The following is a 19,835-nucleotide window of genomic DNA, read 5'->3' on the forward strand; positions in this document are numbered from 1 at the left end:
GTGAGTGCGTGTGTGTGTGTGTGTGTGTGTTTGAGAGCTGAGAGTTGAGAAAGAGCTGTAAACATTTTACCCTGAAGTAGGCTGGACGGGAGGAGGGATTTCCCTGACTTTGTGCCTTTTTCAAACTTTTTGTGCGCTCGAAGCTGTGCTGTGTCTTTCTCTGTGTGTACAGGCAGGGACTATGCGAAGTGAGAGAAGTCGGAGGCAGGAGTAAGGGTGTAAAAACCAAAAGAGGAGAGAGAGAGAGAGAAGGGAGAAAGAGGCAAACTTCTCTGGAGGAAAGGAACCATGCATGTGGATGCTGTCTTCTGTGGGGTCAGGTTACGCAAAATGAGAAACTACTCCAAGAGCACTTCATCAGGGCTCTCCAAGCTCAGAAAGGTAATGTGAGGAGTTAAAGATTGTCCATGTGTGTGTCTGACAGTGTGTGTGTGTGTGTTTTGTGTTTTTTTTTTCTTATTTTCTCAAAAACAAATTTAGTAAAGTTGTAGTAAGAAAACGTTATTTGTTTGTATACACTATGTTGGACACATGTTGACTGACATTAATAGCAATGAATTAACTCAGGCTGAAAATCATTTATATTGCTTTAGGATCCGTCTTTATGCTTGTGCCTCCACTTAGCCTGCTCACACATTCTCTGCTTGAATGTGTGTCAGTGTACAGAATGTACATCTATGCTCATTTAAAGCAGTCTGGATGGTAAATGTTATGATGTGCTTTTGTCTGTGTTTATTTGAGCCGTATTTCATTGTGTACTGCTGTGGCTCCAGGTAAAGTATGCCTGACTGTTGCTCAAGTAGCCAGTTTGAAACTGTCTGCGTTAAGTCCATTACTGCTGCCCACAAGAGACTCATCTGTGCCTCACTGAAAGTATTTGAGCACACGTGAGCACCAATGCACACACATGCACACTCAGGGGTTGTCAATTTTCATCTGCTTATCAAAGGAAAACAAAGTGCAGATAAAAAGTTTAGTAACCATCTGGACAGCAGTCTACTGCACACTAAAACCATCACATTCAGAACCAGAGTGTTGAGGGGTGAGAGGGAAAAGAGGACAGGATAAGTGAGATGAGCATTCTTCGCTGTGAACAAAGGCACCTCTTCATGCAGAGTCCCAGCGCCTGTATTGTTATGAGGAGGCAGGCCGGGGTGGAAACCTCCCCTGGGAGAGGAGTTCAGCTTCAGGTGGCTCCAAAAAGTCAGCTTTCCAAGTGATTAGAAATAACTTCTTGTTTGCAGATTCATGACCAGACACTTTGCAGTTGGGTTTCAACTGTATTACATAGTATCTGAAATCTTGTACCTCATACAAGTCCAAATAGTTTCATGAATGATCAAACTAACGTCTGTAATTGAGTGTGTAATGATTGAACTTATGGCAGTCTGTTTGGAATATATAGACAAATTAGGCAATTAGCATAAGCAGCAACAGCCACAATGCCTGAACAGACAGAGAAAACAACACAACATAACAACAGGATCAGTCTTTATCAACAGATGAATGAATGGAAATGACATCACAGGACCCCCACTATCTGATTGTCAAGTGATTAAAGGAAACAGCTGTAAAAAGCCACCAGGACACTAATTAACAGAGAAACCACCAGGATATAAATATGTGGTAAATCACTGTTCAATGTAAGTTACTGTAAGAAGTTGATATGTTCCAGGAGAAATAAATAGGGCAATGATTCAAATCATTTAGTTACACAGAATAGCCTGTTAAATTCACCTTGTGGAGTTTCATTGTGAACAAACACAACTTTGTTTATCTTTCTCAACAGAATGTGCCCTTAAGGCCTCAGACACATCTTGAAAACATTTGCTCCTTCATAAACTTTTGCAAATGTTTTTTTAATGTTTAGAAATATTGTGAAACTTGCAAGATCAACTTTGTCTCCTCTCAGTTGGTATATTGTTACCTTAGTGCCACCAACTGAAAATGTGTGGGACTGCAGCAAATAAGGCCAACTTTTACTGAGCTATTCTTGATCCTTTCCTTTGATAGGCATGTCTGGTTTTTAAGGTAAAAGCCAACTACATTTACCAATGTATTTAGTAAGTTAATATACAGGCCTGAGTAGCAACTAATATAATGTTTTCTAGCTGAGATAGGAATGTCTGCTGCATTACTGCCATCAGATGAAATATGTAATATGTCACGCCTGTGCCTGTGGCGTGCATATACTCTGTGCACATGTTGGTAAAACTCGTGATACAAACAATAAACAGGCCTTTTCATCAAAATATCGCTCTACAGTGTCAGTAGTGGTCAAAAACTCCACAAAGCATCTTTGAATTTGACACAAGAACAACCATTTCTTTTCATGTGAGATGGATGAGTGTCGCTCTGTTGCTGGTGTCATACCATAGTGCAACAGGAATGGCCTCCCTGTCTTCTAAGCCCCAACTCTTCAGAGATGGTTATCAATCAGCCTGCGTAATCCATCTCAGCGGTTTCCTCAGGCCTTTCAGTTCAGCCTGTTGTGGGGTGATTGTTAACTTCAAGAACAAGATCCATTGAAACATTTGATTTAATCTGCTTGACTGAAATAGCAGCTGAAGTTTTTTTTCTTTGATTTTCGGAGCAACTGTATTGCCAATTACGTTTTATTTTCATATTGACAGTTTTATTTTCAGCTTTGAAGTTTTATTGAGCACAAATCAACATTCCTCCTCTCTGTCTCCTGTTTCTCTCTGTCCTTGCATTGTATTTACTCAACTCGGTAAGTTTGAGAGTTTATTGAATTGAGACTGGCTGACTCTCCAGCCGGCGCTGCGGAGAGGTTTATGGAGTTGGAGATAAAGAGGCATGGACTGACTGTCTGCTGGTCAGCAAAGTTGTAATAAGTGGGTTGCAGTCTTGAAAAGGGGGCTGGTGTGGAGCCATTGCATGTGTTTGTGTGTGTGTGTTTTTCTAGTGTTACTATCACACACATAGAGGTCTGTCAGATTGGGTCAGTTGTTCACATTCTGAGTCAGGGACAGAGGCTAAGTGTCCGCATGAATGCTGTTCAAGACAATATGCACTGTGGTGGAGAAGTCAGAATTTGTGACCTTACATTCACCGCTCAAAATATTCACGCTCTCAATGCCTCAGTCTTCCTCTGTCAGTGATTCATTTTACTCTCAAACACACACGCGTACGCACTCATTCGTTCTCAGGGTATTTTTCTCTAATTCAACATTTCCCTCTGTTTCCCTGATTCATTTTCTTTCTTTTTTGTCCTTCACACCAAAATATTGACACACTCATATTCATGGCATTATCACTCAATGCCCATTCATCTTCTCACTCTCTGTGACTCATGATTCCTACCATAAAGACACCCCCGCATGTCAACACATGCAACACACGAGGTCTCAAATCTACTCAGTGGAGGTTAAGAGAATGTTTCATCAGTATGCATCAAGTTGCTTTTTAAGGGGGAAAAAAAAAAGAAACACTCAAACGCCAGATGTTTTGTGTCGTGACAAGTCTGTCGTCTCTCACAACTGAATCAGCTTGTTATTTTTTTCTTGGAAGCATGCTGAGACGAAAAAATCAGTTTTGATTATTGGTATGAGTCACTGCAAATTCATCCAGGAAAACAGTGTTTAGCTGTTTAGCACGTTGATGTTATTGGCTGAATATATAAGAAAGTTAACCATAAGATGTCTGGTTTAGCACATTTTAATGTGTGCTTATATGCACATCCTTGAGTGAGCATCATGTTACTGTTGTCATTTGATAACAAACCGTCTGTGCAGTCTTGCATGGTCTCGTATTGAATATGTGTGCTTGTGTGTGTATTTGTGTGTTAGCAGATGCCACCAGTGACATCTGTCTTCTCCATTCTTCTCTGCTTAGAAAAGTGACAGCAGGGCTTTAGGAGGTTACAGCCCGTCCACCCCTCCTCTTACAGGAACTGGCTTTTGACAGGCACTCTGCAGGGCGGCCTGCAACTTAAAGACCCCACTGAGCCAATCTCCTGCCGTCCCCGAGCTGCTGTTGTTACCACGGTGACACGCTCAGAAAAAAATGTGTCCTGTGGTGATGGTGAAAGAATTCCTCTTGTTTCAAAGATATGGTGAGGGGAGGGGGTATTGTCTGTGATGTTGGTAGATGGCCATGGGTTTAGTTAGGATCAAAAACACCCCTAACCCCCCTCCTCACACACACACACACACACACACACATATACACATACACAGATGCATGGATAATACATACCATGTCAGACACCCATAACCCTGTCCTTGCAAGAGTCAAACCAACACAAATACATACATGCATGGATAATGCATACCATCACACTGGATACTGGAGGCATTTATCCATTTGGCAGCTGGCCATGTTTTTTTCATTAGATGCACCCTTAACCCCGACACACACATACGTACACACACTCTTTCTCAAACAGCCTATCGCTTGCAAGCTGTCGCTCTGTCTGGCAGTTTCACTCTGCTAAGTGTCTGAGTTGTATTAAAAAGAAATCGAACCATGGCTTGGGGGAAAAATGGTTGCTGCGACTCTAATTGGGACATTTAACAGGACATGGCAGGCTGAATCCCTGCCTGCTGCGTTGTTTACACAGACTACAGTACAAAATGTGAATGTCTAGCAGGGTCCAGCCTGGAGAGAGGGGCGAATACAAAGTCAGATACAGTTTGATGGCACGGTATTAGATGTGGGCTCGGAGGATTGTCCGATGCTGATCCAAGACCATCCACTAGTGTTGCCAGGTTGGTGCGGCTTTGCAGCTTGTGCCCACAGTGTGTGGCGGTGGCATCCATCTATCCAACTACACAGACACAGACACACACGCACACACACACACTCCAGAACACACACAAATACAACTCAAACACAGATATGAAAATATAGACAAGAACATGCTCAGTCACATGTGTACAGACGTATGCCCACACACACTTGAACATCCACTGACATGCTGTATACATGCACGTGAACATGCATTTACCATTCGCTTAACATTCCCAGCTTGGAAAAAAGAAGTTGTATGTGGGGAAGGCTGCCGTCTGGAAAGGAATGTGTCCATGTGGGTTCAAAGTGTAACTCTAATGTGGCTGTACAGCTCGTTGATTTAGGCTCGGGTTGCCATGTTATGATGAGCATTCCAAGCAAAATGGGAAAAGGTTACCGCATGCTTTGTTAGTTTGGTTATGTGCAGCTCGTCTGTGTAATATTTGAGATGGAAAAACCGTAAGACCAATGACCTCTAAATCATTTAAAGACCATTCCTATTCTCTTCTTTTCTCTTCTCTTCTCTTCTCTTCTCTTCTCTTCTCTTCTCTTCTCTTCTCTTCTCTTCTCTTTCTCTATCTCTTTCGCTTCCTCTCAGAGCCATCACGGAGAATGAGAAGAATGTTGTTTACCTGTCAATTTAGGGATCCACTCTATAATGACAATTAAAACATTGTCTGGAGGTTCATCCAACTGTAACAACTTAATGAGTATATACTCCAGACTACTGCAGACACAGAGGAGCTTTGATCATACCAAATCCTATCTAAACACTGTCTTGTTAAGGTCTAGAGCTGAGAAAGCAGTAGTTTTCTATTTGTCTGTCTCCAGTGTAATGATGGATACAATAACCTTATCCTTTATTATACTGCTACGTGTTTGTATAGTTGTATCTGCTCAGCTTGCTGTCAATATTACATCAGTCTTTTGTATATGGGAGTTTTTCATGTCATGATCATATAATATGTTGGGATTTTTTCGACTGATCAGACTAAAATCTTGCTCGAATAATGTGTTACAGGTTTTCCATTTTAATAAACTGACTAATGAATGAATGAAAAAATAATCAATAGATTCAGTTTAATTTACAGCGTTGTTGGTTAAAATGTTTTGCTCCTCGTGAATGTGAGAAGGTGAGCTAAAGCACTTTTCAAGATCAGATGTCATGAAGTGATTCACAACTAAAGTCACTATAAACAGACATAAAATTGACATACAAAAAACAAACAAAACTAATTAGATGATGCACAGCCTGCTCACTCATCGTTCCTCACACTTGTTGCAGTTGCTTTAGTCTTTTCGCTAACTGCCTAAAGAAAGCATATTTGCTATGTGTTGAGTACAATTTGTCCTGAGGTTCCTGAGGAGATGATGATGGAAACGCACATCTTTAGATCAGTTTAGTTTGGCTTGCTTCAGCTGTGCTAAACACCCCTCTCCATTTCACTCGGTTTTTTGGTCCACTGGCGGTCTTGGCCCAGGCTCACAGTTGTCGGTCACGGGGTGTGTGGAGGTCAAAAACGTCAGCTCCGACTCTGACTGTGGAGTTTATACTCCGGAAGAGCACTTTCCCAAGCTCTCGCCTTGTTCGGCTCCCGCGGGGATCGGCGGGTGAATTATAAAAATCTGTTTCTGTGCAGGCGTGCAGCGGAGCAGGGGAGCAGGGATGGGATGGGGGAGCTCTGGTGGGAATTCTCGAGTGGAACCCTTAAAATGTGAAGGGGGGAAAAACAGGAAGGAGAAGGAGAGGAGAGGATTTTGGCTTTGGAGTTCAGCTCAGAGACTGTGGCTTGGAGGAGAAATTTGATCTGGGGCCCAGAGAATAATGTTAGTGTGCTAAAGAAGCCAGGTTATTGTTGAAAGGAACTGTAGGTCCACTCACTGCTGCACATTCACTGTGGCCGAGCCTGTTTTAGAGAGGAGAGGTTTTGCCATTACGCTCAGAAATCCCACGTTGTGTGTCAGCACAATGTAATATCAGATAGCTGTAAATACTGCTCACTGCAGGGAGCAGTATTATCCCTGTGAATCACGGTGTATTCAGTGATACTTCCTCACGTGTCTGTGCGATCCAGTCCCTCTCTGTGTTGTTAACAGCAGAGACAGCTTTGCTGAGGTTGAGGCCATGCCTTGTCTGTCTCCTGCGTTTAAAGGGCGTGGTGAAAGGGTGACTACAGCTGTGGTTGCAGACGACAGAAGGCGTGTGTGTCTATCACCTGGCAATATTACCTGTGGCTGTTTATAAATGACCTCATCCATTGAGATTCATCACTGCCTGCCAAACAGCAAGGCTCATTGCCAGGAAGAGCTCCATGGCTTCTTTTGTTTGGAGAGCTTTCCTGTCAGTGGCCTTATTTACTCAGTCAGTGATGATTTATGCTTGCTGCAACCACAGTGCTCCAACCGCAGGTGCATCTACACCAAGGTCTTGTCTCTTACTGCCGGATGAGCCCATGGTGTGCTCTAATTTTTCTCTGGAAGGAAGGGAGCTGAAAACAGAAAATGTTAAAGGGTTAGCAGACATTTCAGATTCATAATAACTTTATTGTCCAACAGGAGTAGAGGAATATTTATCTTTGGCGCGGCCCAGAAAATAAGTAAAAGGCTCACAATACACATGAAAAACAAGGCTCACATTCTGTAGCCATGCTATAACTGTGAGGCTGTGCTTAGGCACGGCGATGCTTTCAGCTAAAGGCAATAAATAAGGTCAGCATGCTAACACGCCCACAATAACAATGCTAATGCAGATGTTTAACAGGTACATTGTTTAAAGGCCACCATCTTAGTTTGGCATGCTAACAATTAACAGTAAAGTGCTACATGAAAGGATCACAATTCTACGGAGCGCCTAAGGGTTCAGGTGTGCACCAGAAACTTTCACACTTTCCCCATGTCCCCTTAGGGGCTAGCAATCTATCCAGTTGTTGTTGAGACATTTCATTCAAAACCACAAATGTCAACTTCATGGTGGCACTATAGGAAAAGTCTGGGCATCACCAAAGTAGATTATATCCTTAAGAAAAGTTGGACATCTCAAGAAAATTTAACACCAATCCATCCAATAGTTGTATAAATATTTCAGTCTGGCCCAAAGGGGTGGAACAACCGAGCACGTGACCATGTGACCAACTGAGCGACAGACATTGCCATCCATGGAGCCAGCATGGATAAAAACATTATAGAAACAATTGAATATGGCTGAAGTGGCAAGAAGTAGCAACGTTTAAAATATGTAAAATCATGCAAAAACATGTACGTGTCTTAAGCAAATGATGCTGGAATAAATGAAAACAATCTGTCAAATCTCAAGCTTTAATTCAAGTTTAAAATTCTGTTATGTTTCAAACAAACCTGTCACCATGTCTGAAGACATTAGCTCTTGTTCTGAAGAGCAACACTCGAAGGCAAATGAAAAGCCTTATGTCTTACTAATGAGGAAGATCAGTATCTTTCACAGAGTCTCTCCTTGAAAGCGTTCGAGTAGTTATGTGGCCAATGGAAAAAGAGAACTTAAAGTTTTAAGCCTGCTTACTTTCTCACCACTGCACACCTGGCCAATCGCTGTGTGAAGTCCGTGTGACTATTGGGTTTTGGCTGAAGATGGAGTGGTGTTTCAGCTGCAGATGTACCAAATGTGGATTTTTGGATTTGACAGAGGCAGTGTTGGTTATGTAGGCCAAAGTGAGAGCTGTTTAAAAGCGGGTTCCTGGGATGAGTTGGCATGGACCCCTGGTCTTTGGAGCCAGCGGGGTAATTGGGAGCAGACCGGGGATGAGTCAGGAGCTCTGCTGATGGGAGCTTTCTGTCGGTGGGGAGGAGGAGCTGACATGTCTGTGGGAGGGAGTAGAGGGACAGATGCTCCACCTCTGCAAGGAGAGGAAACATGACACCGTTTCCCAGATGGGGGGATAGAGAGTGATTTGTTTGCTTTGCCTCCAAGACTGATTCACCCTCCTCCTCCGCTTCTCTCTCTCTTCTTATTGGGAAGATCTTGTCTTTTTCTCTAGTAAAGAGGCTTCTCTTTTCTTCATTGAACTAACGAAGGCCTCTCTGTATTTGTCTGTGATAGGTAAAAGCAGAGATGGAAGAATTCATTTATAATCCAGTTTTCCACCAGGTCAGTCCTGCTTTTTTTCTTTTTTTTTTTAACTTCCATGAGCTTAAAATGTTTTTGAATTATCCCCTTCATTTTTGCCTTTTATCAGGCCAACAATGTCAAAGGCTCCACATTTCTATTTCTAGAAAGGGTTTATCACACTGAAGACTTTAGTGTATCATTAGCCTGGAAGCTGCACCATTTGCAGTCAGTGGGAAGTGGAATGGAAGCCACAAACTCCAAAGGGAAAAGGAGACCCTCCCCATTAAAAACCTGTGGTTAAACTGTTAAACGGGACGGTCATTTGTAAACTCTGACAGGTGGAGCGAGTGAGAAGGACTTTTAGGGGGATTTTGCTGAGTTAGTCTGGAGTTTTCCTTCCGTTTGCTGCCATTTTAACCTTGTGGTAGACAGAGCTGTCTCATTTATCAACAATGAACTCAAGAGCTTACCATAAGCGTGGAATTTGCAAGCAAGAAAACTTGCTGTGTAAAAGCTTGGTGACTTAATTTCAGGAGACACAGGAGGTCGGTCTTAACCCCCCACTTCCTGCAAGTCACAACACATTTCCTGTCCGTTTGCATGCACAAGCACAAACAAGGAAAGATAACTATTCTTTTCATGCATAAGATGCCTACTAAATGGTGTGTCTGTTGGTTGTGCTGTGCACCATAATTACATCCACAGTGGCTTTCTCTGTGGCCCCAATTATAATTAAGATTTGTTTATACATTGTCTGAGGTAATATTTTGGCTCATTCTTCCTGCTTCCCAGCGGGATAGTCTGCAGACACCCAGGCCGTCAAGAGTCTCAGTTATAAACGACAACCACAATAACAAGAAATGCTGTGTGTAAGAAATACAACAATGGATACTTGTGTTATAGTTAGAGTGGATTGATAAGCAAAAAAAATATGCAGGGAGAAATTAATTGTTTGTGGTGTCCCCCTTCCTGTATTTCTGTCTGGTTCTGTGGCTATCCCAGTTTCAATGCTGTCTCACGTCCATCCTCTCCTAACAATAGACGGAGCAGGGGGAGAAGTGGAGGGGCAAGAGGACGCAGCACAGTAGGGGTTTGGACAGGGCACTGTGTGTGTGTGTGTGTGTGTGTGTGTGTGTGTGTGTGTGTGTGTGTGTGTGTGTGTGTGTGTGTGTGTGTGTGAGAACGCGCACGCTTGTCTTGTGCCCCTTAAGGCCAGCTGATAGGCATCTTTACCACTGTACATCATACAATGCAGATCCCCACGGTCTGTGTTCAAATATAGAACGGAAAGATAAGGAAAACCAGCTGAGAGCAAAGTAATGTGTGCAATAGAATGAGAAAACGGAGAGATTAGGAGATGAAGATGAGAGAGCGGTAAACATGACACGCAGACAAAATGTTTCCAGGTTTTTTAACACACTGTCTGGCTGTCAGTCACATGCATAGGCAGATACACACACAGATATAGGCAGACATACTGTAGTCAAAGGCTACATTCATGCAAATACATTTTAGCTTTAAAATGCATCATTTTTTGTACGTTTATACCTGGCGTCCATACTCCGCAGTTTTTGAGCCCATTTTAGTCTCGATGGGCAAAAACTGAGACTTTTGGAAATGCTCCTGGTTTGAAAACTTCTGAGTTACGTTTTAGTCTGTACAGGCAGAAGAAACTGAGACTTTTGGAAAAGGTGACGCCCACACTCACTTCCTGATTGGGCCTCATCAGTCATGATATATCCTTGACCGCCTTATACTCATGTGTTACCTTCAGTAACAGTTCCACCTCGTCATCGCTCCAAGCAAAGAAATCCCTGGCCTTACTTTTCGCCATTGCTGTTTCTCGCCCGTAGCAGTTTCTGCAACTTAAGCAACCAACTGGAGAGTAGACAATCTGCTTCCTGTTGACATGGGCACACGCACGTCCAGTGTACGTGAATGGTTGTGTGATATAGATTTTCAGGCTTGTTAGTATGGACGGAGATTATTTCTGATATGGAGCTAAAAACGCTCGTCTGGAGATATTTTTCATTTTAAAACACTGTTTTAAAATGAAAATGTATTAGTGTGGACGTAGCCATAGAGTTGGCCTGTTTGGCTCATATCCAAGGCCTTGCTATGAAATCAGCTTGGGAAAGCAGCAGGGGCCCTGAACAGGACACAGAAACAGAAACAGAGAGAGAAAAAGAGTGAGGGAGACTGCCGAGTCCAGATAAAATTCCATTGTTTATTTGCCCGACCCTCTCCCTCCCTCCTCCCCTCCATACATCCCTTCCTTTACCATCAACCTTTCCTTTCCTACTTCAATGGGAACCGGGCAAAGCCCTTCCAAAGCCTACAAGGTCAAGGCAGCATGTCAGTCATTGTGAAATCCCCATATTGCTCAAACCAAACACTTCATGTCAGATCTGGCAACCCTACAGTGCTGGAAACAAATTGGCTGTACATGAATAATCTCTGCTCCACATCTGTAGAGCGCAAGACATGGATCAGTTCAGCAAGAAAGAGAAAGAGGGGCTAAGGATTAAAAACCAGTACCCCTCCGTCCTTGCTTCCTATCCTTCACTCCCTCCTCCATCATACTTTTCTCCCCGCAACTCCAGAGCTAAATGGGAATGAAAGAGAGAGAATGAAAGGGAGAAATAAAACAGTGAAGGACATGGAGGAAGAAAGCAGCCAAGTTTGCCATTCCAGAAAGAGCTGACTAAATGTGCAGTGGTGCATTAAATTGATTACAGGCAAGGCTTTGGCACATGCTATAGGGAGCCACATCTTGTAGGGGGGATAGGGTCCTCAACGCAGCCAGGGCACAGAAAGAAAAAGAAGAAAACGAATAATCTTTGGGTTAGCTTAGCTTTGCAGCATATAATTCTCATTTTGAGCTATCATGTTCTCTCCTTGTCCCGGTTTTACGTAAAACCTCACTCATAACGATGAGAAGCGGTTTAGGAGCTGCCACTTTTCGTTTGCTTTCTGTATTTGACTCCATGTCCTGATAACTGTGAAATGCAGCGTGGGCTGTGAGCGACTTTGCCCTTTTTAGGTATTTTTGAAATGACAGAGAGTAAAAGAGTACAGTCTGGGGAAGAACAAGCGAGGGATGGTGGTGATGTCATGATGTTAGCTGTTGCTGCAGAGCTGGACAGAGGGACGGATGGATAGAGGGGAGGATGAAATCTTTATGAGAAGCAGCTGTTGGGGAGAGGCAGGCAGGCAGGCCTCCAGAGCACTATAGCAGCAGCCAGCCAACAGCTCGTGACAACAACCCAGAGGCCTGATAAAGCGAGCTACGAAACACTGACAGCACCACCTGCATACAGTGTGATAAAGCTAATTCAACCCCAACTGCAAAACTTTGTCTGATTATCACCACACGTTTTCACTTCAAGATAATGTTTGGAGCTCAACCAACACAAAGGCCAACTGACAATCTCACTGTCGGAGTTGATGTTGTCTACACTTGCATTGCGTTGCACAATGAACATTTTACACTTCCTCACTGACGGTAGAATACACACAAGTCGTGATAACAGAGCTGTTATAAACCGACTCCTAAGTGACACAGCCTGAAGAATATCTGGTGTGTGTGCAAGTGTGTGTCATCACATTGCCATTGAATGAGTCCAGGCAGATTCTTGGACCTACCTTTGTCTTCCAACACTGTGTGAGATCAGTATGAGAAGAAAGCAGTGAGGCAAAGAGTCATCTCCGAAACAGCCTGTATGTGTGTGTGTGTGGTGCGTGTGTAGCGGAGTAATCGGCGTGCTGGCTAACATACTGTACACAAGTGTGCCAAGTCTTTGTGAATCCGGGATTCATTTACAACTCTATGACTAGACCAAGGTCAAATAGTATTTGGTTTACGCAGGGTGCCAGATGTGTTTGGAGTCAATGTGGGGATGTGTCCCGTGGAGAAAGGTCCAACTGCAGACCTGATGTCTGAGGACCCCGGTCCTGTGAGCCAATGGGAAGAGAGTATAGGGTCCCTAGGCGTGAGGTCTGACAGTGAAACTAATTATAATCATTCCAACCCAAATGGCTCTCTAGACTGAAATTAGTATTATTTATAAATATGTACTTGTAGTCTCAGATCAGTTTCTTTAACCTTACAGTCACTTTTCTATTTTTTTTTTCACACCAGGGGCCTGGCTGTCCTGATAGCGTTGTGAGTTGACTTGGCTATTTGTCCATCTGTCCATCTGAAAATTAGCAAAAACATTCATGGTCCTTTAAGGATTGATTTTAATACGTTGAGAAGATCTTGACTCCTCATTTAACGGGTCAAATTTTCCAATGCCAACACTTCAGTTCATCACTTTACTATGACAGAATACCTCTGAATGGAATGAATGAATGTAGTGAAGTACTGTTGACAAGGCCACTAAACCCAAAGCTGCTGTTATGTTTCATCAGAAGTGCTTGTCAGATGGCCAAACAGATTTAGAAACTTACTCCCACCTTTCAGCCTAATGTAGGAAGTGGGAGAGGGGGCTGTGTCTGATGATTTCTGTAACTTTCCAAAACTGAAAATTCAATCTTCATATTCACTCCCCACAGTGACTGGCCAGGTGTGTGGTTTGAACTTCTCTCTGTGCCTCTCTTTATTTGTTATTTACACATCTTTTTTCTGCCACTCTTGTTGGGTATAAACATGTGCAACACTATGCATGTTCTCCAGAGATGTTCATCGTCAGATGTTCAGACCTAACGTCGTACGAACTAAATCTTATCCTGACGCTAGGTCTGACAAACAACAGCATGGGCCAAAGGGTCCGAAAAAGCAGGGCTAAGATGTTCTATAGTAGCCACTGCACAGAGGATAAACCACTTTGATAAAAAAAAAACAAAGTTTTCTCTGCATTTTTTTTCCATTTAACATCTTTGTTTTCTGGTGGGTAGTGAAGTAGTAAAAATATTTACTCACATATACAGATCCCCAGTGATTTGTTCTCTCCACTTTCATCTTTAGTTTACATTTTTAGAATAATCAGTGCTACTCGATAACTCAGATCCTATTTATCATAGCAACACAACACCATGCCTCAGCCATTAAAGCTGCACAACCAACACAAACAAGAACATCCCATGGTCAGTGGTATATGTAAGGGCATGTTTACAAGAATCTGTCCATTGCCAGATACCCAGTGTCCGTCTGCTGATAGAAATCTCCTGCAAGGTTTGTTATGTAACTGATGCTCGGCTCTGATGCCCTGCCTCTGACCCAGACTGCTGCTATCTCTATCTAGTGAAGGCTTCAAGGCGTTTAGGATTGTGTGCCGTTCACCGAGCATCAATCCTTTTTCATCTTAGGCCAAGACAGGAGGCTATCCTTTATGAAATATATTTGTGTAATGTTTTTTTATCTGAAGGTCTTTAGATAAATAAACTAAAACTTACAACAGGTGAGTCTGAAAATGGAAGGTTAAAATTTTTTAAACCTGTCATGTGTTTTTTTTTTTTTAAATGTATAAATATCTCTTTGTATATCAAACAGAATTATCATGAGTCATATCCGTGCGCACTTTCTGTTGCCGTCTTCTCCACCCAGCACTCAGCCACACAGCTGCTGATCAACAGCGCGGCTTCCTTTGCCGCAGCGTGCGCGGCCTGTCACACCTCGCAGGGCAGAGGCTGAAGGGGGGGGCGGAGCATGTAGAGGTCTTTTGGGTCGCCGTTTCTCATGATGTTTTTATTGGCTTCAGCAGATGGCTTCCCTCAGCCTCTGCATTGTTATGGTGGCCATCTTGCTCTGGGTGTTAGGGTTAACAATAGTTGCCAATAGCTGTAGGAGACAAAAGCCTTTCGCTGCTCCTGAAAAGAGTTGCTTCAGTAACCGAACGCTGTTAAACTGGCAACGCTGTCGGATTTACTGCTTTTACGAGATGTTAAGACACCATTGCTTGTCCGGTTCAGGCGAGTGCTGCGAAGCACTGTGTTGCATGACTCAAGTTTGAGACACGTTCAAACTCAATAAATCAGAAAAGTGTGAAAATACCAAATGACCTTTTAAGGTATTACTAGAATCTCCGCTGAGCAGCACTTTCTGTTATGGCCTTGGGCTCTAAACAATGAAGTGGGACAGCCTAAAAGCCTGCACTGTTTTCACAGCGCAACAGTACACTTATATTATTCTTTGCAATATCCACTTTCCTCTTTAGTTTTGACAACCCCTGTATCCCCCAACCCCCTCTCCTCTTCCATTTGCTCCCTCTGTTCATATCTCCCATCTTTCCTCTCCCCCCTGTGATATGCAACACCCTTCCCAACCCAGAAAAAAATCAAACTGTAAACCTAGGAGGCTCTATACATTCTTTACAGTCCCGCTTGCTCACCCGACCCCCCCACCCCCCTTTCCATGCAGGATTTCTGTTCTTCATTTCTGTTTTGGTTTTTAGCGAGGAGAAAAAAAAATCAAGAGCGAGAGGAAGGAAAAAAATCGGTTGATGTTTCCCCTCAAACATGTGACCTCTGCTTGGCTCACAGCTGAAAATAATTTGAGGCTACAAGCTAGTGGATGGCTGACGCAAACCTTCCTCCTCCTTTTTCTCCTCTCTCTGGGGGGCTAGGCCTTGGACTGATTGAGGGGAGGGTGGGGGTAAAGACAAAGCAACAGAGGGCTGTAAGTTGAGCTGTGAGCAAAACTAGAAGCTAAAAGATGACATATTGTGCTTTTAGTTCTTGTCAGATGAGACCTCAACTTTTCCGTAGTGTCGTTTTGTTCTTTTATTCTGGAGGAGAAAAGCGTACAAGCCCAGATTCACTCCAAAACACTGGACCCGGAGGGCCAATTATGTTGTTAGCTCAGGGAAGAGTTCAGCTATTTGGCTGCAATTTTTTTTTTTTTTTTTTTTTTACATAATCTAATGAAATTGGGGCTTTTTCTCTGTCTTGCCTCACTGCCAGTTGGGACAACAATTTGTGGAATTCAGCAGAATTGGGCTCACATTCCCTACATAGTCGGGGGTCAGGGGAGAAAAGTGTCAGTGTTAGCTAATACTGGTTTATAGGCAGAAGGATAGAGGGGGGGTTTGGGGCGTGCAGTGCTCAGGAAATATTTAACGGCCCACGAATACCCTAAAGTATCCTAGCACATCTGGTAGAAGTCACTCATACACACACACATCCATATGTTGGTGTGGAGTACGCACTGTTTGGCTGGACGTGCAGGTCTATGTAGGTGTGTTTTCATATGAGGTTTTACAGCCGGGTGGCAAAGCGTGTATTAGTGTCTCTGTGAATTTACTTAAGAGCAAATGTGTGAATATCTGCCAACAGGCCCTGACCTAGCCTCCTCTCTTATGTTAACCACATCTGTACCAAGCAGAGGCCAGGCCCTTCTGCTCCGTGCCAGCCCCCCCACCAGCGTTTATAGACCAAGTCATGAGCAGCGCACACCACCGGCTCTAATTTGATGTTACATACGGATGGCCTTGCTACGCTCCAAGTGGATCTGGTTTCATTATTCTCTGACAAATGGACCAAGTAATAATTTCAAACTGGCCAAGCATGTCCTCTCCTCTCACACTCTCCTTGGCACAACTTGTCCGAAATAAAGAACAGAGGGGGAAATGTGTTGCTCTGGAAAGCACACAACACATTAAGGAAGTTATTTTCTGGAATGAAAGGAGAGTTTGCAGAGAGGCTCCCAAGTGCGAAAGCAAAATGTGTGAGCAGTACTTGTCTTGAAATCACTCCAGAAATCTGTTAGGACAAGTGCAAAAAGACAAGATGGTGAGTGATAACCTCAAAGACTTTAATTCAGTGCCCTTCTCTGGCTTCCAGCTGCCACTGATGTTTGCCTAATGGAGCTTAATTATATTACAATGTGGAGTTTCCAGTATTTTCCATAGTGCCACATGGGTGCTGGAACCTAATGTGTGTTTATGCCTGCTGGCTAGCCATTGTTCAAGCTTTGATTTCAGCTGTATCCTCCAATTACTAGTTAAAAGGGGACTGGCATTTTTGGGGGGGGTGCCATGCAACTCGTGAGGTCTGCTTCTCTGCTGTTTGGTTCAGAAACTAGTTTTGCAAGCCACAAAGAGGTTTGAGCTGTTCAGTAGTGTACATTCACACACTAGAGCCTGAAGTTTCCCCAAGGGAGTCCTGGGGAAGCAGCTCTTCTTTTGACCCGTCCGTCATTTGTCAGTCTATATGTCCGCCTATTTTTGTGTATCGTCTCCATATATTTAGTAAAAAACGTACAAGCTGGAATATATTCAACTGTCTGGTCTGTAACACTCAGCAATGCTTTCCTTTGCAGCTTCCTGTCCTCTAAGCTCAAATATAAGCCTGTTTTGCCCTTGCATCCACTGTGCGCTCGCGCCATTATACAATTATATTCCTAACTGACTGTCTCTTTCTTTGTGTGACTATGCAGGATGCCAGCTGCTAGCACCATGACTGGTGGGAGGGCCCTGCTGCTCTGTACAAACACTGACAACTGTATCTACCAATCAGTCAACGGGTAGGTGAAGCCAATTTATTAATCCTATTAATCCTACTGTCCTCAGCAAGGTATTCGTAGCGACCATTTAAAGGAGCTGTTGTAGCTAATGTTAGCATGAACAGCTGTTTATTTACCAGTCTAGAGGACACATGTGAGTTCAGCATCAAACTTCATTACTTTACTCACCAAGAGCTGTCTCCAGCGGTGGAAAGCAACGCCAACATTATTGATTATTGTAGTAAGAAACATCCAATTCAAATGTTCAACACTCGCTCCCACATGCTGGAAGGTGGAGCTTTTTGTAGAACATGTTAAATCACGGTTAGAACCGACAGATTTTCAGATTGTGGATAAATGCAGCATTTATGATGCAACGTCTTGCTTCCAAATGCCTGGATGATTGATGATTTTGCGGTTCTGGTTTCTGTCCTCTGCATAGTAACAGTCAATGAGGCTCATGAGTACTGTAGTATTGAGTGTCATTTTGGACCTAACAAGCTGACAAAAAAAACGCATCTTGTCAGAAATGAAAATGGAAATACCTCTAAAACTAGCAGATACACGATGTGATAAAACCTGTGAGCCTGCACTAGTTCACTTTTCCTTTTCTTGACTTTACGTGTTGCTTGGGCCTGAGCTGCACTTTTCCAATAATCATCAAAAAAATTCTGTATTGCCCTTAAGCAAGTGGTAGACGCCCCTTTCCATTAGGGTCAGCAGCATAACAATAGCGGGGCGAGAGAGCAGAGCAGGGCAGAGTTGGCCATCTGGCATCTGGATACTGTTACTGGCCCCCTGCTGCCACCGTCTAATGCTTCTGTGACCACTCTCTGTGGTCCCTTCTGTCATCATTGTAATATTCATTAGTGCTATTTAGATTATAATGAAGGGATTTTGTTTTGTGCCGATGAGGGATTGTCTGGTGGAAGATTTAACCGTCTGTTGTTTTTAGGGTTTATCATGTTACCATTGCTCAGAAGTTCAATACGTTTCTCTTGAGTAATTGTCAAAAGTTGGAATATCATTGAAAGAAGTTAGTTTTGTCTCTGTGTTCTTTCTTCTCGCCCATCTCAAACCCTTCCCCTTATCCGCTGGTCCTGTGTTAGCGCAGCTGGTCAGAGATGCTTTTGTGCCCTTGTACCCTCTTCCCTCCCTCCGCCCTCCATGACCCTCATCTCCATCCTCCACCCATCCATGGCCACGGATGATAGACAAGCTTCCGTAGTGTGTATTTCATAAGTATCTGCTCCTTAATCACCCTCTGTCTCTCTCCATCACAATCACAGTGGGAGTGGGAGGGGGTATTGATTTCCTCCTCTATCTGCTCCACTTTTTCTGTTACTCCTTCACTTGACCCCCCCTTGCCTTTTCCTGTTCTCCTTTGCTTGGCTTTTCTATTTGACCTAGTTTTTCCCCTCTGTTGCTTCATGCTTAATAAAAAATGCTGTTTTCACCAAGAGACACAGAGGGAGAATGAAATGGGGGAGAGAGAGTGGGGGAGAGGGGCTAAACTAATAAAACCTAGAGTAATTTGGAAGATAATTATTTGGTTTCCTCATTGGTCATAGTTACGACATGAATTTTTTTTTTTTTCCTTTTCTTTAAAGGTCTCCGAGGAAAAAAATTGAATTAGTAATTTCCCCCTGAGATTTCCTCAAGATTGCATGACCGTTGGTTTTCACATCCAGCGATGTCATCAGAAGTCACCCAGCAAGGCCACATTTCCTCTGTTTGTTGGAAACACAATCATTTGAAGAATAGGCTCAGGCCAAAACAGAGTTTTTGCGGGTTTGGGAGTCGAAAAGAAAAGATGCACGTCTACACTTTGTCCTCTCGCTCCTCTGTGTATACTTTTGTCTCCTCTCCAGAAATAGCTGTGTGCGTAGCTTGTAAACTTTGACCCTCAAACCCAGAGTTCAAACAGTCATGACCCAGTAATCTTCCAGGATTGACTCACAGCTACAGCAGAGCCACCAAACAGACGTCTGAACTCTTTTAACAAGAATTCTTGTTTACCCCATAAACAAAGATCTATTTGGACATAATTGTAAGAGCTCACATTGTGTGGCCAATTTTAAGAGCCATGGGGAGAATTGATGCTTTGCTATTTTCACTGAAGGCAGAGACTGACATTTCTATGAAAATAATTGCACTATAAATTGTTAGAGTTGGCAACAGTGCAATGTACGTTCTCCCTCTGTTTATCTGGAATGAATTAAGTACACATCAGCAGTGGCCCAGTTGTTAATACTGGCCCCTAAACCAAGAGAAGACTGCATGCATGTTCTGTCTGGTTGTATGGGTTTTACAGTCTGTGTCCATCTTGTGTGTCATAGGTGGCCTTTCAGCCTGTTCATCGTGAAATACACTTCACCCTCTTACTGCAAAACTGACAGCTCACATAAGTTATGATACCTTATTTTAGGACGATCAAATAATTTGTTTCCGTAGCAAAGAAAATGTATTTTTAGCAGGTTCATAGATCCTTCCTTGTAGTCCTGGTTTGAAAAAGCCGAATTAAAAGACGACTAATCTCATTTCAAGCATCTATGTTGT

General features: G+C 43.2%; 1 protein-coding gene across 2 annotated transcripts in view; it reads left to right on the plus strand.

Annotated features, from left to right (window-relative positions):
* Nucleotides 1-19,835, plus strand: part of dennd2a (DENN domain containing 2A) — a 35,301-nt gene continuing 15,466 nt past the window's right edge. Inside the window, exons 1-3 of one of the 2 annotated variants that reach the window (XM_022756268.1) lie at nt 1-381; nt 8,825-8,872; nt 17,211-17,297. In XM_022756268.1, coding sequence (XP_022611989.1) covers nt 17,212-17,297 — 86 coding nt within the window. In that variant the 5' untranslated portion in view covers nt 1-381; nt 8,825-8,872; nt 17,211. The remainder of the gene's footprint in view (nt 382-8,824; nt 8,873-17,210; nt 17,298-19,835) is intronic. The other variant, XM_022756269.1, reaches the window with a different exon arrangement.

This window comes from Seriola dumerili, unplaced genomic scaffold (genome assembly GCF_002260705.1).
Source record: "Seriola dumerili isolate Sdu_G_001 unplaced genomic scaffold, Sdu_1.0 BDQW01000242.1, whole genome shotgun sequence".
Lineage (NCBI taxonomy): Eukaryota > Metazoa > Chordata > Actinopteri > Carangiformes > Carangidae > Seriola > Seriola dumerili.